Source organism: Ostrea edulis, chromosome 2 (genome assembly GCF_947568905.1).
Source record: "Ostrea edulis chromosome 2, xbOstEdul1.1, whole genome shotgun sequence".
Taxonomy (NCBI): domain Eukaryota; kingdom Metazoa; phylum Mollusca; class Bivalvia; order Ostreida; family Ostreidae; genus Ostrea; species Ostrea edulis.
Window position 1 is genome coordinate 11,840,092 of NC_079165.1, and position 16,012 is coordinate 11,856,103.

At 34.4% G+C, this 16,012-nt stretch overlaps 2 protein-coding genes across 2 annotated transcripts; one reads left to right on the forward strand and one right to left on the reverse strand.

The window, feature by feature from the left end:
* Positions 1–571: 571 nt before the first annotated feature.
* Positions 572–3,833, forward strand: LOC125677888 (uncharacterized). The gene is made up of 3 exons (XM_048916003.2): positions 572–1,039; positions 1,584–1,737; positions 2,828–3,833. The coding sequence occupies exons 1-3, from the start codon at positions 682–684 to the stop codon at positions 3,783–3,785; spliced, it is 1,470 nt and encodes a 489-aa protein (XP_048771960.2). The 5' UTR covers positions 572–681; the 3' UTR covers positions 3,786–3,833.
* A 433-nt stretch (positions 3,834–4,266) lies between these two features.
* Positions 4,267–13,163, reverse strand: LOC125664389 (uncharacterized). Its single transcript, XM_056156103.1, has 7 exons — positions 12,227–13,163; positions 10,272–10,352; positions 9,272–9,739; positions 7,974–8,456; positions 7,422–7,548; positions 6,637–6,767; positions 4,267–5,949 (listed from the first exon to the last, which is right to left on the reverse strand). The coding sequence occupies exons 3-7, from the start codon at positions 9,632–9,634 to the stop codon at positions 4,780–4,782; spliced, it is 2,274 nt and encodes a 757-aa protein (XP_056012078.1). The 5' UTR covers positions 9,635–9,739; positions 10,272–10,352; positions 12,227–13,163; the 3' UTR covers positions 4,267–4,779.
* Between the last annotated feature and the right edge of the window lie 2,849 nt (positions 13,164–16,012).

Sequence of the window (16,012 nt, forward strand, 5' to 3'; positions counted from 1 at the left end):
GTCGAAAAAGTTTGATCCATTACAGTTTATTGTTTTATCTTAGGAATCGTCGAAAATGGTATTTAGCAATGTGCCATTCTGCTATCATTACCTTAGTTTTTACGGAAGAACTTGGGACTTGTAGTTAGATCTTTTTTGACGGAATTCAGACTTCAAAATTATTCTCGAATTTTCTGCTGAAACTCTTCAGAATCAATCGGAATCCTTTAGAGGTATACCAGTTTCAGTTATGGGGCGTAATTTTCCTTCTGTAGGACTGGCAGGTGGTTTGCTAAATTGGTGTTTGGAAATTTTGTCCAATTTTTGCTTTCCATCATAGGAGTTATTCAGAGCTGACAAGTCTTATAGTCCGCCTGAACTGCGACCACTTTGTTGTTAATCTTACGTCACCTTTGAGATTACACATTTTGAAATGGTCATTTCAGAATTCAGTCTAAGTTTGGTCAGGAATCCTAAGTTTTAGCTATTCCCTTGAAAAATCCAGGAAATTTAAATAATTTACAACTTTCATAATCACTATCAAAATGTGTCAATTCGGTGATACCAGTGACCTCTTGGTTAAGTCACCATGCAGTCTGATTAAAATCAGACCCCATACTCATTATCATATCGTTGGGGTCTGACAGGGATCGTATAAAGGTCATCTTCTGGTGACCTCACATATTCGCATATTCATTAAACATGACAACCAATGAGATTCAACATAGCAAAAACCTTTTCGGCTGTTCATGTAAAATGGCGACGATTGATACGGCAATAGCATCTGCGCTTCAACAATTCAATTTAACGTGTTTAAAGGAAGAACAAAAACAGATTCTTCAAGCCATTCTGTCAGGAGAGGATTGTGTTGCTGTACTACCAACAGGATATGGAAAATCCCTACCATATCAACTTTATATTCCGGTTTTAAAATGTATAGTATGCGACAACACTGCATCGAAGAAGCCAGTTGTTTTGGTTTGCTGTCCACTTGTGGCACTCATGGAAGACCAAGTACGGCGTTTACGAGAGATACCATCTGTAAATGCCGAGTTCATAGGTTTGAAACTATTTCCTCTATAATAAGTTTTTTTAAACATATTATTCAAATTATGAAAAACTTGAATAAAAAGATTCAAAGTACATTGTAGTATATATTGATATTGGAATCATGTGATTATACGTTGACGGTGCTACAGTTTGAGCGAACGCAGCTACACGTACACATATTCAATATTGTGTAATGTTCATGCTTTGATCAGGTTCAATTACAGTATATATTTGCCAAATATTATGACCCAATGAGGCATCTAATTATTGCATAAACAACATCTAACACCATTATTATCAGAAAATTTCATTCCATCATTTGCAAACTTTTAAGTTTGAATAATAAGTAATATTGAACATGTTGAAATGTAAGTAATTGAAAATATTTGACTTTTTAAAAAGCAAAATCAATTACAAATACATCCAATCAGTTTATGAAAAATGTATTACATTTTTAAATTACCCCATCCCTGTAGTGTACACAAATATTTTATTGATCAGAATTAATTTTTTTTGTACAGTCATGTATTTTACTAGTTATTACCATATTTTAGGTGGAGAAGCAGATGAAGTGATAAGAAATGGTGAGGCAGATATAATTTTTGGCTCTCCAGAAATGATTATTGGAAGTAAACACTGGCGGGAAGAGTTAGAGAAATTCAACGTAAAGCTTATTGTGGTTGATGAGTTCCATACAGTTGCCACTTGGTATGTAATAAAAGTTTTAGCATATCAATGTTTGTCATACCATTTTTAACACGTTTGACAGGCTACACTGTATTTTGCTGTCCTCAAGTTTGAATTGACCTGTAGCACCGGATTTAAACATTCTGGACCAAGATTATGAAACAAAATATGAAAAGATCATACATGTAGTATAACTGAAGCAAATAAATGCTACGGAAGCTACAAATACTTGAACCAAAACCTTGATATACGAAAAAATCATGATATCAAATTTGAGAGATTAAAAGGACATATTTCACATAATTTTCAAGGTGGGGGTTAAAGATAAAAAAAATTTAATTATTAGCTAAAATAATGAATTTTCATTTTGAAATTTTTTTCGATAAATTAATTTAAACTTTTTTAACAATCTGTGTTGTTTGGGAAAATATATTAACCAAGATAATAAATTACAACATTGGAACTAGTTCCAAGTCTCATAAATTTTGAACTGAAATACGCGTACCTAGGAGTATAAGAATAGAAGATATAATGGATGAAACAGAAACTGTAAAATCGTGCTGATTTAGAACTTTTTGATTAATCAATTCTTCTGCCACAAAATATAGTCCCTGTCAAACCTTTTCAAAAATTTGAAATTATTGGATAGGGTTCAGTGATTTGCACCAATGGGATCAGTATTGAACAAGTAAATACTTAGTTGTAACATCCTACACAGTTGTTCTCAAAAGCTCAGGAGCTTACTACTTTAATAAGTCTTTGTACATGTAAATCATACATGTATATTATGAGTTTACGAAGAAGAGCCGTTTGATTTTTTTTTTAAAAATGTAACATGCTTATGTTATTATATCATTGAAAAGTTAAAATAAAGGTAGCTGAAAGCTCGGGTGAGCTTTTCTGATCACTTGTTGTCCATTGTCTGTCAGTCTGTAAACTTTCTACATTTTCGACTTCACAAGGTGACTCAGATGAGCAATGTGGCCCTCGGGCCCCTTGTTGAAATTCCATATCTCATGAATGTGCAATGGTTTGACTTATCAATTCCTTATTTGAAGATTTCATACACTTGTAGCAGTGCTAAGGACATTTCTTTATTGTTATTTATTAGGGGTGCAGTCGGACAAGAGGAGGAAAAGGCTTTTAGAAAATGGTTCAGATGTATAGGAGAACTGAGATCTTTATTTCCATCAGCAGTTATGCTAGCTTTGAGTGCAACATGTACCAAAAAAATGTTAAACAAAGTTACAGATGCTTTATTGATGACAGGATGTAAACATTTCATCACAAGGAATCCAAATAAAGAAAATATTAAGTATATTGTAAGGAAAATAGAAAATGATATTCAGTCATCAATGTTTTGGTTGATTGAATCCATAGAAAAATACAAGGACAGATTTCCACGAACTCTAATTTATTGCAATTCCATAAAGGATGTATCGCAAATCTACAATTATGTGGTGGAGGAGGTTCCTATATGTAAACCCTTTGTAGATATGTTTCATTCAGAAACCACAAGTGAAAAAAAGTCACAGATCTTATCTCAGCTGACAAAACCTAGCAACTTAAAATTAGTGATATGCACAAGTGCACTGGGAATGGGCATAGATATTGTTGACTGTTACAGTGTTGTCATGTATGGTCCACCTTCAAATGCAGTAGAATTTTTACAGGAAGGTGGACGTGTAGGAAGAAAAGGAGAAAAATCAGTCTGTGTGTTGTTGTACCATTCCCACCAACTGCAACACACAGATGATGATATTAGGTCTTTACTGAGAGAAACCACATGTAGACGACTGTCTATAATGAGCTGTTTTGTAAAGGCTAAAGAATTAGAAGAGATTAAAAGTAAGCACTTTAAAAAACATAATTGTTGTGATCTGTGTGAAACAATGTGTGACTGCAAACAATGTACTAGGCTACCATTAGAAAAAATACTTGATGTAACTGATTTAGGACAAATTTCAACAGATGTGGTAGACAGTGATTCTGATACTGTATCTTATGACTATCAGTCAGACTCAGTTACAGATGATGAACTTTTGGAACTCACTTTAGATACATTGTAATTGTATTTTACGTATCTGTTATTAAACTATGCAACATGTATCTCAAAATGTATCTCAAAACTTTGTTGTTCAAGAAGTCCAGAGACATATACCTCTATCAAACGTCATGACTCAAAATTAACATATGCCTGTCAGTCTGTGACTGGTTAAAAGTCTGGTGGACTGACATACATTTGTTTTAGTCAGTCCGATGGAAAATATACTTTATATGAAATTTCTTCGATCTGTAGATATCAGACAAATCTGATTCGTAAATATAAATCCCACAAGTGTTACAATATTGACTGAGGCATATTGAATTAAATTTCATTGTAATAACATTAACAAAATTATTTATGGAAACCTCTGTTGGACTGGTAAATTTTCCTGCGGACTGGTTGAAATTATACCCCATCAGTCCGGCTGGACTGGTGACATAAAAAGTTATCTTCAAGCCCTGATCGTTTTTGTTGCCTGCTACATCGCATGACAAAAGCAGAGATAATATATGTGTACGATCAGGCAAAAGTAAAATAGATGCGTGTTTCCGGTTTCCTGACCCTACCTACCTATTTGCTGCTGACCCTAAACTTTTCATTGATGATATACATGTATGTAAAGCAAAACTTCTGAATTTGGATTTTTTTTCTTTTTGTGTACAAGTTTCTGTGATTTTCATTTTACTACTATTGAGCTTCAAAATGTGTGAAAAGTATTTGTAATGTATATAGATCTGTACTGAAAGTGTATGAAAAAAGTTAAGATTTCAAATAAAATGTTTTAATGAAATAGAATGTTTACCTACCTACCCTACCTAATTTTTGAGGGCTTTAAATAGGAAACGCACATATATTTTATTTTGGCCTCACCACTTTTAATCTGACAGCATCTTGCCAACAATATATCATAAGATGGGGAAAACAATACATAGATATGCACATGCGAATCAAAATTCCTACACATAATAAGGGCAAAAGTATGTAACAATCACTCAAATGTACAATCATGAGAAAATTCAAACTCGTTCATTTCTCAATCGCCTGAATGGAAGCACTGGCTTGTGCCTGTGAATCATGGTTGTAAAGTTAGAATAACAACTGTCAAAAGGGTTTCTTTCAGACACTATTTCCCTACATCCTAGAGTTCTCCCAATAGTTTTATCAAATGCATTCATTCTAATTAGTTCAGATGCAACCTTTTTCACATCCCCAACATATGAGGGCTTCTTGTGAAAGCCCTTTCTTTTATGAACATCACAAATAGCATCAACATGTTTTGTTGCATCAATTAGATGTGGAAACTCTCTTGAATGTGAAACAATGCTTTCCTTTGTTTGATACCCTGAGCAAGTGTTTTTCGTGTCACGATTAACAAGCTCTACATACTCGTCTATAGCCATGTTATTCATTTTTCCACCACTGATATTAATAAATCTGTTCCATATAAGGCGCTCAGATTGGTTGTTTGGAAGGGTTCCAGATACCAATGCAGTCAAATGGACACTTCCTATCAGGTACTTCAGTTTATTTGTTTTATTGTAAATTGGTGCTTCATACTTGGCAGACCGTACTGATCTCATACCATCTCCCATATCAACAGCAGAATCCAGATTCCGATGTAACGCAACTAGTTTAAATACTAGCATAACATAGTTAAACACCTCATCACTATCTGTAGATATCTTTTCACCAGATTGTTTCTTCACATTATGTGAATGAACTTTAAGCTCATGAGTTTGTAAGCTTTTAGAGTAGATATATGTTTTATCACAGAAATGACATTTGAATCGCCCATTGGAGTAATTGGAAGTCCAATAATTTTCTTCATGATCAGGATCATTCATTATGTCTCGCAGCTCTTGACATAAATCATCAGCACTTTCAAAGAACCATTTCTTCACAATATTTTCACTTAAAGTGTTTAACCATTCTACCTTCTCAGTCTCGTTCAACTTGTCCCAGTCAGGAGGAAAGGGGATTTCATCTTCTAAGGAGTCCAAATTCAATTCCCTCAAAAACAATGCACAACAAATTCCATCAAAAATGGTATAATACAGCATTTTGTATGCCCGATAGGAGTTCTTGACATCCCCTTTGATGTTACGACAGTTGAGCAAATTCCTAAAAAAGTATGCAGTGCCTCTATCTTTTCCTGAACTGGTGCTAAATGTCAATTTACAGATAGCCTGTAATATAAAAAAAAAGCCAACTTACTTCCGGTAATTGTTCAAAACATCACCCTTAAACCAAACCCTTACACCCTAGGATCATGAAATTTACAATTTTGGTAAAGGACTACCTACTCCTTCAGCTTAGTATCAACAGCATAAAACAGATATCATTTAAATATGATTTGCACATACGGTACACTATATTTATCAAGTTTGACCCCACCCTGGAGTCAAAACCTCTAACCCAGGAATCCTGAAAGTTACAATTTCGGTAGAAGCCTTCCAGCTCTATCACTATGCATTATAATAGTATTTATCTAGAAGAAGTTAAAAATTTCAATTGTTAACGCACAACGGAAGATGCAACACGACAACCAATTGCAATAAAACTCAGATAAATACGTTAAATGATTCCAAGTTAGAGCTACAGTTTTCCACCATTAAAAGAGAAAATTTACTCATGTGTAAAAAATTGGAAATGCCCAAAATCAACCCCAACCTTCCTTAAATGATTAAACACACTATATTCAAATTTGAAGAAGTTATATAAAGGGTTTTTAAAATTATTGCACAGAAACAAAAGGAGCCCGCCTGACAACGAGAACCATTAAATAACCATTTTTTATTTTCTGAAAACTTTGTTGAAAATGGGATTCAGTCACTCAGTTTTAGTCGATAATATATATCCTGTCAAAAACCAACCTCCAAAAAATTCATAAGTCGATGGAAATCTTCTATCTTAGAAATGAATCCTTCCAATCGTTTTAATGGAGTGTTTTCATTTTCCATTGCTTGCTGGGCACACTGTATTCGCTCATCTGTCAAACGATCACCTGGTAAGAAAGTAATTAATAAACTAGCATTAAGCTTCTTATATGGTGTACTGCTGTCATGGCTAAAGAATAATGTAACAAGAGGCCCATGGGCCACATTGCTCAACTGGTTAAATCTGAACTATGTTAGAAAGTTGCTATGCAATACTAATTTTGACACCCACTCACCCACCCCTTGAAGCTCCCACCTTTTCATAATTTAAGAGGAAGTAAGACTGTTAATTGTGTTTCTTCTGGAGGATATTCTGGTTTTGTTTTATGATATAATAAGCAAAAAACTAAGTCTACAAGTACTTTTGTAAAAATATAAACATGTATTGGAAGGGCATAGCCCTAATGAGGAATGTAATAAATACGTGGGATAAAAACCCATATAAATATTAGAAATAAAAATATAAGACCGTACATATAATATAATTGTCAAGTTTCATCTTTTACAGGGGGGGGGGGGGGGGGGGGGGGCTGAATATTGGATCATGTAATAGATGTGTACAAAGTTGACGTATAATCTTTTGAGAGATGAGACCATTGACCCATCTTTTATAATACACCAAATTTGGTTAAAACCCATCACAAGATGTTGAATCCATCTGTCTGGAGATTACATACACCTTTTGAGAATAAATTACATTACTAGTACTAGTAGTTGCTCACCTCCAAAGAATACTTCTTCCTTAATGTCTCCATCTGTAACTGGGACATACTTGTCTTGTAGTTCTTTTAAGAGTTGGATTACATCCTGGGTTTTCTGCTCATTGCAATCAAACAATCCAAGGCAATACTAAAATAGACAAAAAGATTACTCAAATATAAGCCAAAAGACGAAAGATTTATATGTCTTACAAGTAATAAGTAAGCATCACAAAATATGAGCTAAACAGCATGTTGTGCCAGAAATATATGAACAATAAGAACCAGAAGTAGTTTTCAGTACATGGACAAACTGCAAAAAAGTTGTAAGAACAGAATCAAATATTTAAACTAATTAAAAGACTATTCATAATTGTATGTTTGGGTAAATCTTTTTTAGAAAAAATTAGTAAAAGTATATTTTTCAGACACTATCTTCTAAGATGATGTAAATGAGAAACAAGGAATAATATGTGAGCTGTTGCTTCATACCATTTTAATAAAGTTCATATCCTTGTAGACATTGAAAATAACATATCAATTCATCAAACATACCAGAAAAAGAAATATTCTTACCTGTTTGGTCTTGATTCCTGCAGAATGACTATACTGGTGTTCCAGATGTTGTGGGTAAATGTTCTTGAAGTGGTTTGTTAACTGATCAATGTTATTCACCAATGCACTAGCAACAAGGAAAGTCAGCTCATTTCTTAGTACATTCTGCTCTTGCAATGAAGGGATGAATATGTTGGCGTCCAAATCAGTTACAGAATTAATGTTCGTCACTTCATCTGGTAAGGGAGGTGAAATTCTATCTACAACTCCCACAACAGTAAATAAATGCAAGGAGATCGTTTTCTGCTGTGAGGTTCTGTAACTTGGGAGAATGTTCTTATCCCAGTTATCTCCTGCTAGTTGATATTTTTCCTTTCCCATGTTCAACCAATCCTGTTTCATTTGAATCAGCACTTCATCAAGATTTACTTGCCAGGTTCCAAGCTTTTTGTGAAGGGTATCAGACAACACAGTTACGCCCATTTTAGCTAATCTGTCAATGTCCTGAAAAATAAATGTATTTAAAGTTTATGTAAAATGAATATGCACAAGACTACTTTTCCAAAACAGAACACCAAACAGTCTTCAACAAAGAACTTTAACCCTGTCCTTTATCACAATTAAATGCATGGGATGTTTTATTATACAGTAGAAAATATGGGGTAGACCTGTTGCCTGAGACTATGAAAATGTCAGTTGGTCCATGAAAAAATTTGAAATTCAAATTAGAGTCTAAAGGAAAAAAATTGAGTCTGTAATTCTGGTCGGGCTATGATTTTCGAAAACTATAATTTAACATACAGCATGTAACTGCCATTTTGTTGATAATGCATGTCACTGAAAAAGTGGAATTATGGTGATGAATTATTTAGAAGAATAGAAAGAACAATTACAATAACAGTTAGGTGAAGACTACTGTAAAGACAAGTATCACTATTACAGAAATCATTTAATATACAGAAATCACTATTGAGAAATCAATATACAGAAATCACTATTGAGAAATCAGTATACAGAGAATCACTATTGAGAGATCAGTATACATTATGCAGATACCACTATACAGAGAATCACTATAGAGAAATCAGTATACAGAGAATCACTATAGAGAAATCAGTATACAGAGAATCACTATAGAGAAATCAATATACAGAGAATCACTATAGAGAAATCAGTATAGAGAATCACTATAGAGAAATCAGTATACAGAGAATCACTATTATAGAGAAATCAGTATATAGGTCTATGGTTAAATGGTTGACTCGGCCATATTATGCAAGTACATTCTCATTAAATCTTTTACTTTACTTTAAACTTACTCGTTGAGTGCAGCCTCCATGAAGTAAGATTAATCCTGTTAAATATTGAAGTGCTGTCATTTCTCTGGACCTTGCATGTAGTGCACAAGCAATGGCGTTCAGCATCTGTATGCGACATCTGTCAGACATAGATGATGGTTTGTCTGAAACAATGCTTTTTACTATTTGAAGTAAATTTGGGGCAAGAGTTTGTAATTCTCCTTCCAATTCATCCCATGAAAAATTCAATATACCATGATATGTTCGATCCTGGAGTACGCTTCCACTGTTGCGCTTGCATATCTTTTCACATTCATCGTCAATTATTTCACAAGTCTGGTTTACTAGATATGATGGATTTGATTTCTTTAAAACATCAAGCATAGTTTTTTCTGCATCTTTTTCTTTAAGTAAAGCTTTACAAATGGTTTTGTGGCTTGGATTGGCAATAAACTTTTGTTTTTTTCCACTCTTGTAGTGAATGGTGATCTAAAATTGAAATTTTTTTTTTTATAAAATGTCAAGTCATTAAAACAAATGTTATTCTTGGAATCTTTAAGCATTTAGCAGAACTATTTATTGTCAAAATATTTACATGATTTCAAACAAAAATTATATCTAAAGAATTAATATGTATAACCTCAGTGCATGTCCTAATTTTCTGTAGATTTATTCTTTGATCACTTATCCATATAATGAATCTATATAATTTACATTGAATCAGTTTGACAGATAGGGTTTGGATACATAACATTTTTTCTTGAATGAGAAGCTGCAATGATCAACATGTCAACAAGCTGATATAAAATATATAAAATGATGAATATTCTGACAATTCTTTTAATCCAGAATTTACTAGTACTAAGAATGAGTATCTAATGAAAGAAAGACATGTAACTTGAATAATCTTTGTTTTTCTTACACAGTGATGCATAAACATGAAATGCACTCAATAAGGTCTGATTTTAATCATTACTGTTGCGAGAGTCATCTTGGTGGGAGATATGAAATTATAACTTACCTTTGTGTCTTGTTAGTCACAAATGGCTAAATCAGCAGCAGTTGATGGAAAAATAAGTAATTCCATGCAAAATAAAACTGTCTGAAAAAAAAATAGATTGTCAATCTACATAGAAAGTAGTGAAAACAGTTTTTTCCATTTTCCTGTGGTTTTCATTTGTTCAAAAAAACTTTCTTATGTAGATTGACATTTTATTAGTAAAAACATGAACAGAATAGAACACATTATTTCCAAAAAAAATAAATAAATAAATTTCAACTGAGTTTGAAATTTATTTTTGAATTGCACCTATTACATTTGTATTTTGATGTTGCTATAGCAGTTGACAAAAAAATCTTATAATTTATTCTGTGTTTTGACTTGAATATCATGTTAAAAAATAACCACTTAAGGTGGCTCACTACACCTAGAAATAGTTTCTCATATGTACAAATTGATTGTAATCATAAAAGATATGATGATATATTATAAAGTGTATATGTCAAAAAGGCAGAAAATATGCAAATTTGGATAAAAACATGATTTTCAAAAATTTATTTCAACACATCAAAATTGGTACCGTATAAGTTTTACATATGAACAAAAGACTGGCAGATTTGAACTCGAGATCGGCAGTTCACCAGCCCAATGCTTTAACCACTGAGCTACGATGACAGACTAACAAATCGATCAATACAAATACTTTCACAAAACATTTCAATCACCATTTTGTGACGTAGTATCATAAGGAGTATATTAAGCTTTAGTGTAGTGAGTTACCTTAACCGCACTTATACATGTATGTTATTGTACATGTTGTTTTTATTCTTAAATTACTGGTACATGTACATGTATATGCCCTACTTTAACAGAACAATATACATTTGTACATGCTGCCCGTATGTCAGTTGGTCAGTCTTGATTTATTAAGTGTTACTCTTATGAAACAACTCATCACAATGTAAGTCTGTCTGTCCCGTCAAACATATTGTTCCTCAGATTTTACATGATCAATTTGATATTGTGAGATTCAACTGGTTGTTTAATTTGGTGCTGACAGCTGTGTTTTTTCTTCTGAATAAACATACAAATAAATATATTATTATATATAAACAGAAAACAAAAAAATACTGTTATAAATAAATCTACATTAAAGATATTCAACTTCAGAGTTCTTGAAACAGATGACATGTACATATATGAACAGCACTATGGCAGCTGAAGTTTCTTAACATTTGAAGATTTCTGTAATACACATTTTTCTTGATTAGTCATACCATAACTAATACATCATATTTTCATGAACTCTGTAATGTTGAATTACAAAATGTATTCAATCAAACATCTCAATACATGTGTACACTTTCCATTTAATATTTCATTTAATACTTGAAATAATTTCCATTCCAATATATTTTTCAGGATATGAACTGCATGTATATATAAGTACTGTACATATATATCACTCAGTTGAAATTTTACATGAGATGGGACTCCATTGTTTATCTTATGTATGCATTGGCTCCTGAATATTAAATAGATTTCAAAACATATCATTTATTCCTATTGTTACAAAAGAAAATTCTGAAGATGAGAGTATAATACCCCCCCCCCCCCCCACCCCCCCTAAGAAAGCTATTTAAATGTGTGAATTAATCTAAAATTAGTTTATATTTTTGTACACATATACATTTTGTACATATTTCATTAATAAAATTGAACATGTACATTGTACACAATACCAACATACATTGTACATGCATGTACTTCACTGCTTGATATATATGTATTACAGATGGCAGAACTGAACATTCCCAAAAATTCATATTAACCTGCAATATTTCTAACATGTATTCAAACACTATCAAATCAGCAATATGACATGGAAAGTGTACACAAAAACATTAGTACAGAATCTCAAATAATTATAAATCAAACATAAACTTGAAAGAATACTTCTCGAAATTCAAACTTACTTCAACTTCTCCTTCCAGTGAACTATCTGTCTTATCTTGAACATTCTCAACAGTTGAAAATGGCAGAGATCTTCTTACACTCAATGGCTTACATACTGGCTCATTCTTTTCCGTTTTGGGCAAAATTGTTGGTATTGGTGGAATGTTCACAACTGTAACTTTCTTAAATGATGACGGAAATGGTCTTTTCACAGTTTTTTCTGGTGATATTCGCAATCTTTTTTCAATTTTTGATTTTGTAGGGGATGGTGTTGCCAACTGGTATTTTGTCCTAACCGATGATCTGGATCTAGATATTTCTATCTGTAACTGTTCCACTTCCTTTTCTATCTTAATTATCCTTTCAACAGTTCTATAGCAATTTTTACAAACACCATTGCTGGAGCTAACACTGTCGTGTTGAAATTCACTAAGTACGTGCTGTATAGATTTGACTTTATCGTCTGTTAATTTCAGCTTTTTGTTAAATAGATTTCTTTCAATCGTTTCCCCTGTTGAAGTTATCTCTGATTGAACAAATGCGAATCCACAAAGCACACATATATTTGCTTTATAGTATATGCGCCGAGGTGTTAGAATACCTGCAGCCATAATGTTAAGCTTGGGAACATATACTCAAACATCGATCTTCAATCACAATATCTAATAAATAAATCAAAACATATATATACCAGTAATCAAAAATCGAGCGTCAATCACACTGGCCGCGGCCATTGCCATTCTGTTAACGTCGGCTCTTATGTGCGAGGTTATGATGAACGACGAAGCGTTCCGAAAAAGACAAACAAACCGAGTTACCGTTCCTGGACTTCCAGTGTCGGGGAAGTGACGATTTGATTGGATAATGAAGATGTCACCAGAAGATGACCTTTATACGATCCCTGTCAGACCCCAACGATATGATAATGAGTATGGGGTCTGATTTTAATCAGACTGGTCACCATGCATTGCTTGAGAGTACGCAAGGGGGTTCGAAGGGGGTAGCATAGAGATAAACGATCTCCCATAGTGCCTCCAGGGGGCCTGGGTGACGGACGAGAGTGCACGTCGCCCACCCCGCAGAATTCAGATGACCTTGTTAATTTATTACCTTCGAGGTTACACTTTTTGCAATGATCAACTTCAGAATTCAATCTAATTACTGGTCGGAAATCCTGAAAGTTTTAAATATTCCCACGAAAATTACAGGAAATGCAGGTAATCTTGAAGTTGAGTGCGATTTATACCGAAATGTGTCAATTTGGTGATAACTTGGTCTTAGTAACCATTGCTTGAGAGTGCACAGGGGGTTCGGAGAGGGGAGCGTAGAGATAAATGTTCTCCCCTCGCGCCTGCGGGCCCTGGGCGACGACGAGGGTGCACATCGCCCACCCCACTGTTTAAGTGCCTCCAATTTCAAGTATGCATGAAGAAAAAAGGAAACAAACATACAAATATCAATTTTTGTGGGGGACATTGTTCCAATGTCTGTGGCGGACTGGGGAGTGCGTTGGGGTAGTTGATCACTAATTCTGCGCCAAAACCGGCTCTCCTCCCACCTACTACTAAAGCAGGGGGCAGGTATTTCACGTGTACCCTCCAGACGACCATTAAACTAGGTCAAGGGTCAGTGGATATTCATAGAAAATACAAATTTTTTGCATAAGTTGCTAAAGTTTAATTCGTGGGGCTCTCAGCTAGTTCATAGCTGGGGCCTCATCCACCTCCTACCAAGGGAGGGGATGCTACAGGCTGGTGCATGTTGCGACAACTGTAGGAGGGTCTACAAGCTTGCTCCGCACTTGCTAATTAAACCAGGTAGCACGCAGGAGACCGGTGAGATGCGCAGAGGTCTCTACCTCCCTTAGAACGTGGGGACTCGTTCAGGTTCGGGCACCTATGTCCACATAGGGCCCCCTGTGTTGCCCCAACTTTGGTAGTCAAACTGGCACACTGGCCGCCTCCCCAGTTCCCCACAAAAAGTTTGCATTCGACCCTTTCCACCATATATGTAAATTTGCATCCTGTTTCTGATCCAATTAATAAATATTAAACTTGTATCACTCTTGTCATTGCAGCTGCTAAGCAGCCTATGAGGGATTACAGGGCAGCCAGTTAAGCTTCGACACACCTACTGGTCTATTCAGATATTAGGTTAAGGTCACTATTCAATTCGGGTAGTAGGTCAGATGTCTTGCGGCTGGTTGTGCTGTATATTAAGTTTATTTTAGCACAATGGCTTCTCTAGGTAAATTTAACACACCCTAGGTCAGGTCATGGTCATAAAGCCAATTCTTTTATTAATTGGTTTTATACTGAAGAAATAGTTTTTCTTCATTTTGCTGCAAATCCGCCTCATCAGGAGTTTATTTGCATTATTTATCTATGCATTAACATATATAATTATTTAATAATTGAGGAGGTGAGCACATTACCCAAGTTTTTATTGCGTTTGTAGGACGGCTTGGGGTAATTTATGGAGTGGAGTGGAATGGAGTCATGGAGTGGAGTCAATGAATAAAATTCATGTTTATCATGTATAAAATATACATTTACATACCACAACACAGGACTTTGATATAGAAATGCTTACAAATAAAATTTTTAAAAAACGTGCATTACTGAATGCAGAAACGGATCATGATTTTGCAACTCTTAATCAGTAACCTTTTGTTTGAAATTTAATTACTGAATGCCTGTATTATATAATCAGCCCTGGAATGTAACACAACTACTCTTTGATCTACTTCACACTGTTGTGGACACAGTCTAATTGGACAGGGTCCTTATCACATCTGTGAATAGGTGTTCCAGATAACCATTAACTTTATAAAAAAAAAAACAACAACAAGATTTACTCCTGTCAATTGATCAATAACATTGATAGGTTATATCAATCTATAATTGATCCCAAAAAAAAATCCTCAGCTATTTTATAAAAACACATGAATTTAGGAAATACCATTGCCAAGGCAATGCATTTACACAGCGTTAAAATGATGAAGAGATTATCTGACATTGCAGGTCATAGATTTGACCTCATTCTTGGTGCTTGTGACAGGAAAATTTTCCTCACACCTAAGGGGATGAAAGGGCTTTGACAGATGTGTGTACAACTAAAGTATAACAAACAGATTGCACCAAATTCCAACGCACCTATTTGTACCGGATGAGGGTGTTGAGTTACATTACTAGTGACAGTTGTGGGATAATAAAGTTATGAAGCACAGAGACTCCTCTCCATGACTCCACAACTCCACTCCGCTCCACTCCATAAATTACCCCAAGCCTGTTGGAGGGATGTCCAAAGCAATCTGTACGAGTCCTTAAAATTAGGGCATATTTTTTTTCTTGTTTTGAACCTCTGAATGGGTTTGGATGTTTCGTTTGCATTCTCGTCAATCGGACATTCGCCATCCCTGCTTTTTAAAAAGTTTTACATAAATCTGTAGCAATGGTGCGCTTTAAACAATGTCAACTTTAATTGACTAAACTGGTTCCCTACTGACCTCGCTTCTCTCCTCGGACTAATCAGCGGGGAACCAGTTTAATTCAATTGACAAGGCGGTGTTTTTTTTTATCATACCGATCGGAAACTGATTTTTTTCCAGATTTGTGGAAAATCGTAGCTTCTTAACGTGAATCCGTAGAGCGTATTTTGACTTTAAAATCCGTGGAAAATACGGACAATCCGTACAAGTAAACAGCTCTGCTTGATGCGCACGTGATTTTAGTGCCATCATTTAGCGTTGTAAATGAAATCTTTGTGCATCATTATATTTTTTTATGTGGATTGCGCTTAAATTG

Coding starts and splice junctions, on each gene's coding strand:
- LOC125677888 (XM_048916003.2), top strand. CDS start 682: ATGACAACCAATGAGATTCAACATAGCAAAAACCTTTTCGGCTGTTCA. Junction 1,040..1,583: donor TGTAAATGCCGAGTTCATAG/GTTTGAAACTAT, acceptor ACCATATTTTAG/GTGGAGAAGCAGATGAAGTG. Junction 1,738..2,827: donor TTCCATACAGTTGCCACTTG/GTATGTAATAAA, acceptor GTTATTTATTAG/GGGTGCAGTCGGACAAGAGG.
- LOC125664389 (XM_056156103.1), bottom strand. CDS start 9,634: ATGCTTGATGTTTTAAAGAAATCAAATCCATCATATCTAGTAAACCAG. Junction 8,457..9,271: donor ATGGAGGCTGCACTCAACGA/GTAAGTTTAAAG, acceptor TTTATTTTTCAG/GACATTGACAGATTAGCTAA. Junction 6,768..7,421: donor GGAAGAAGTATTCTTTGGAG/GTGAGCAACTAC, acceptor CTTTCTTACCAG/GTGATCGTTTGACAGATGAG.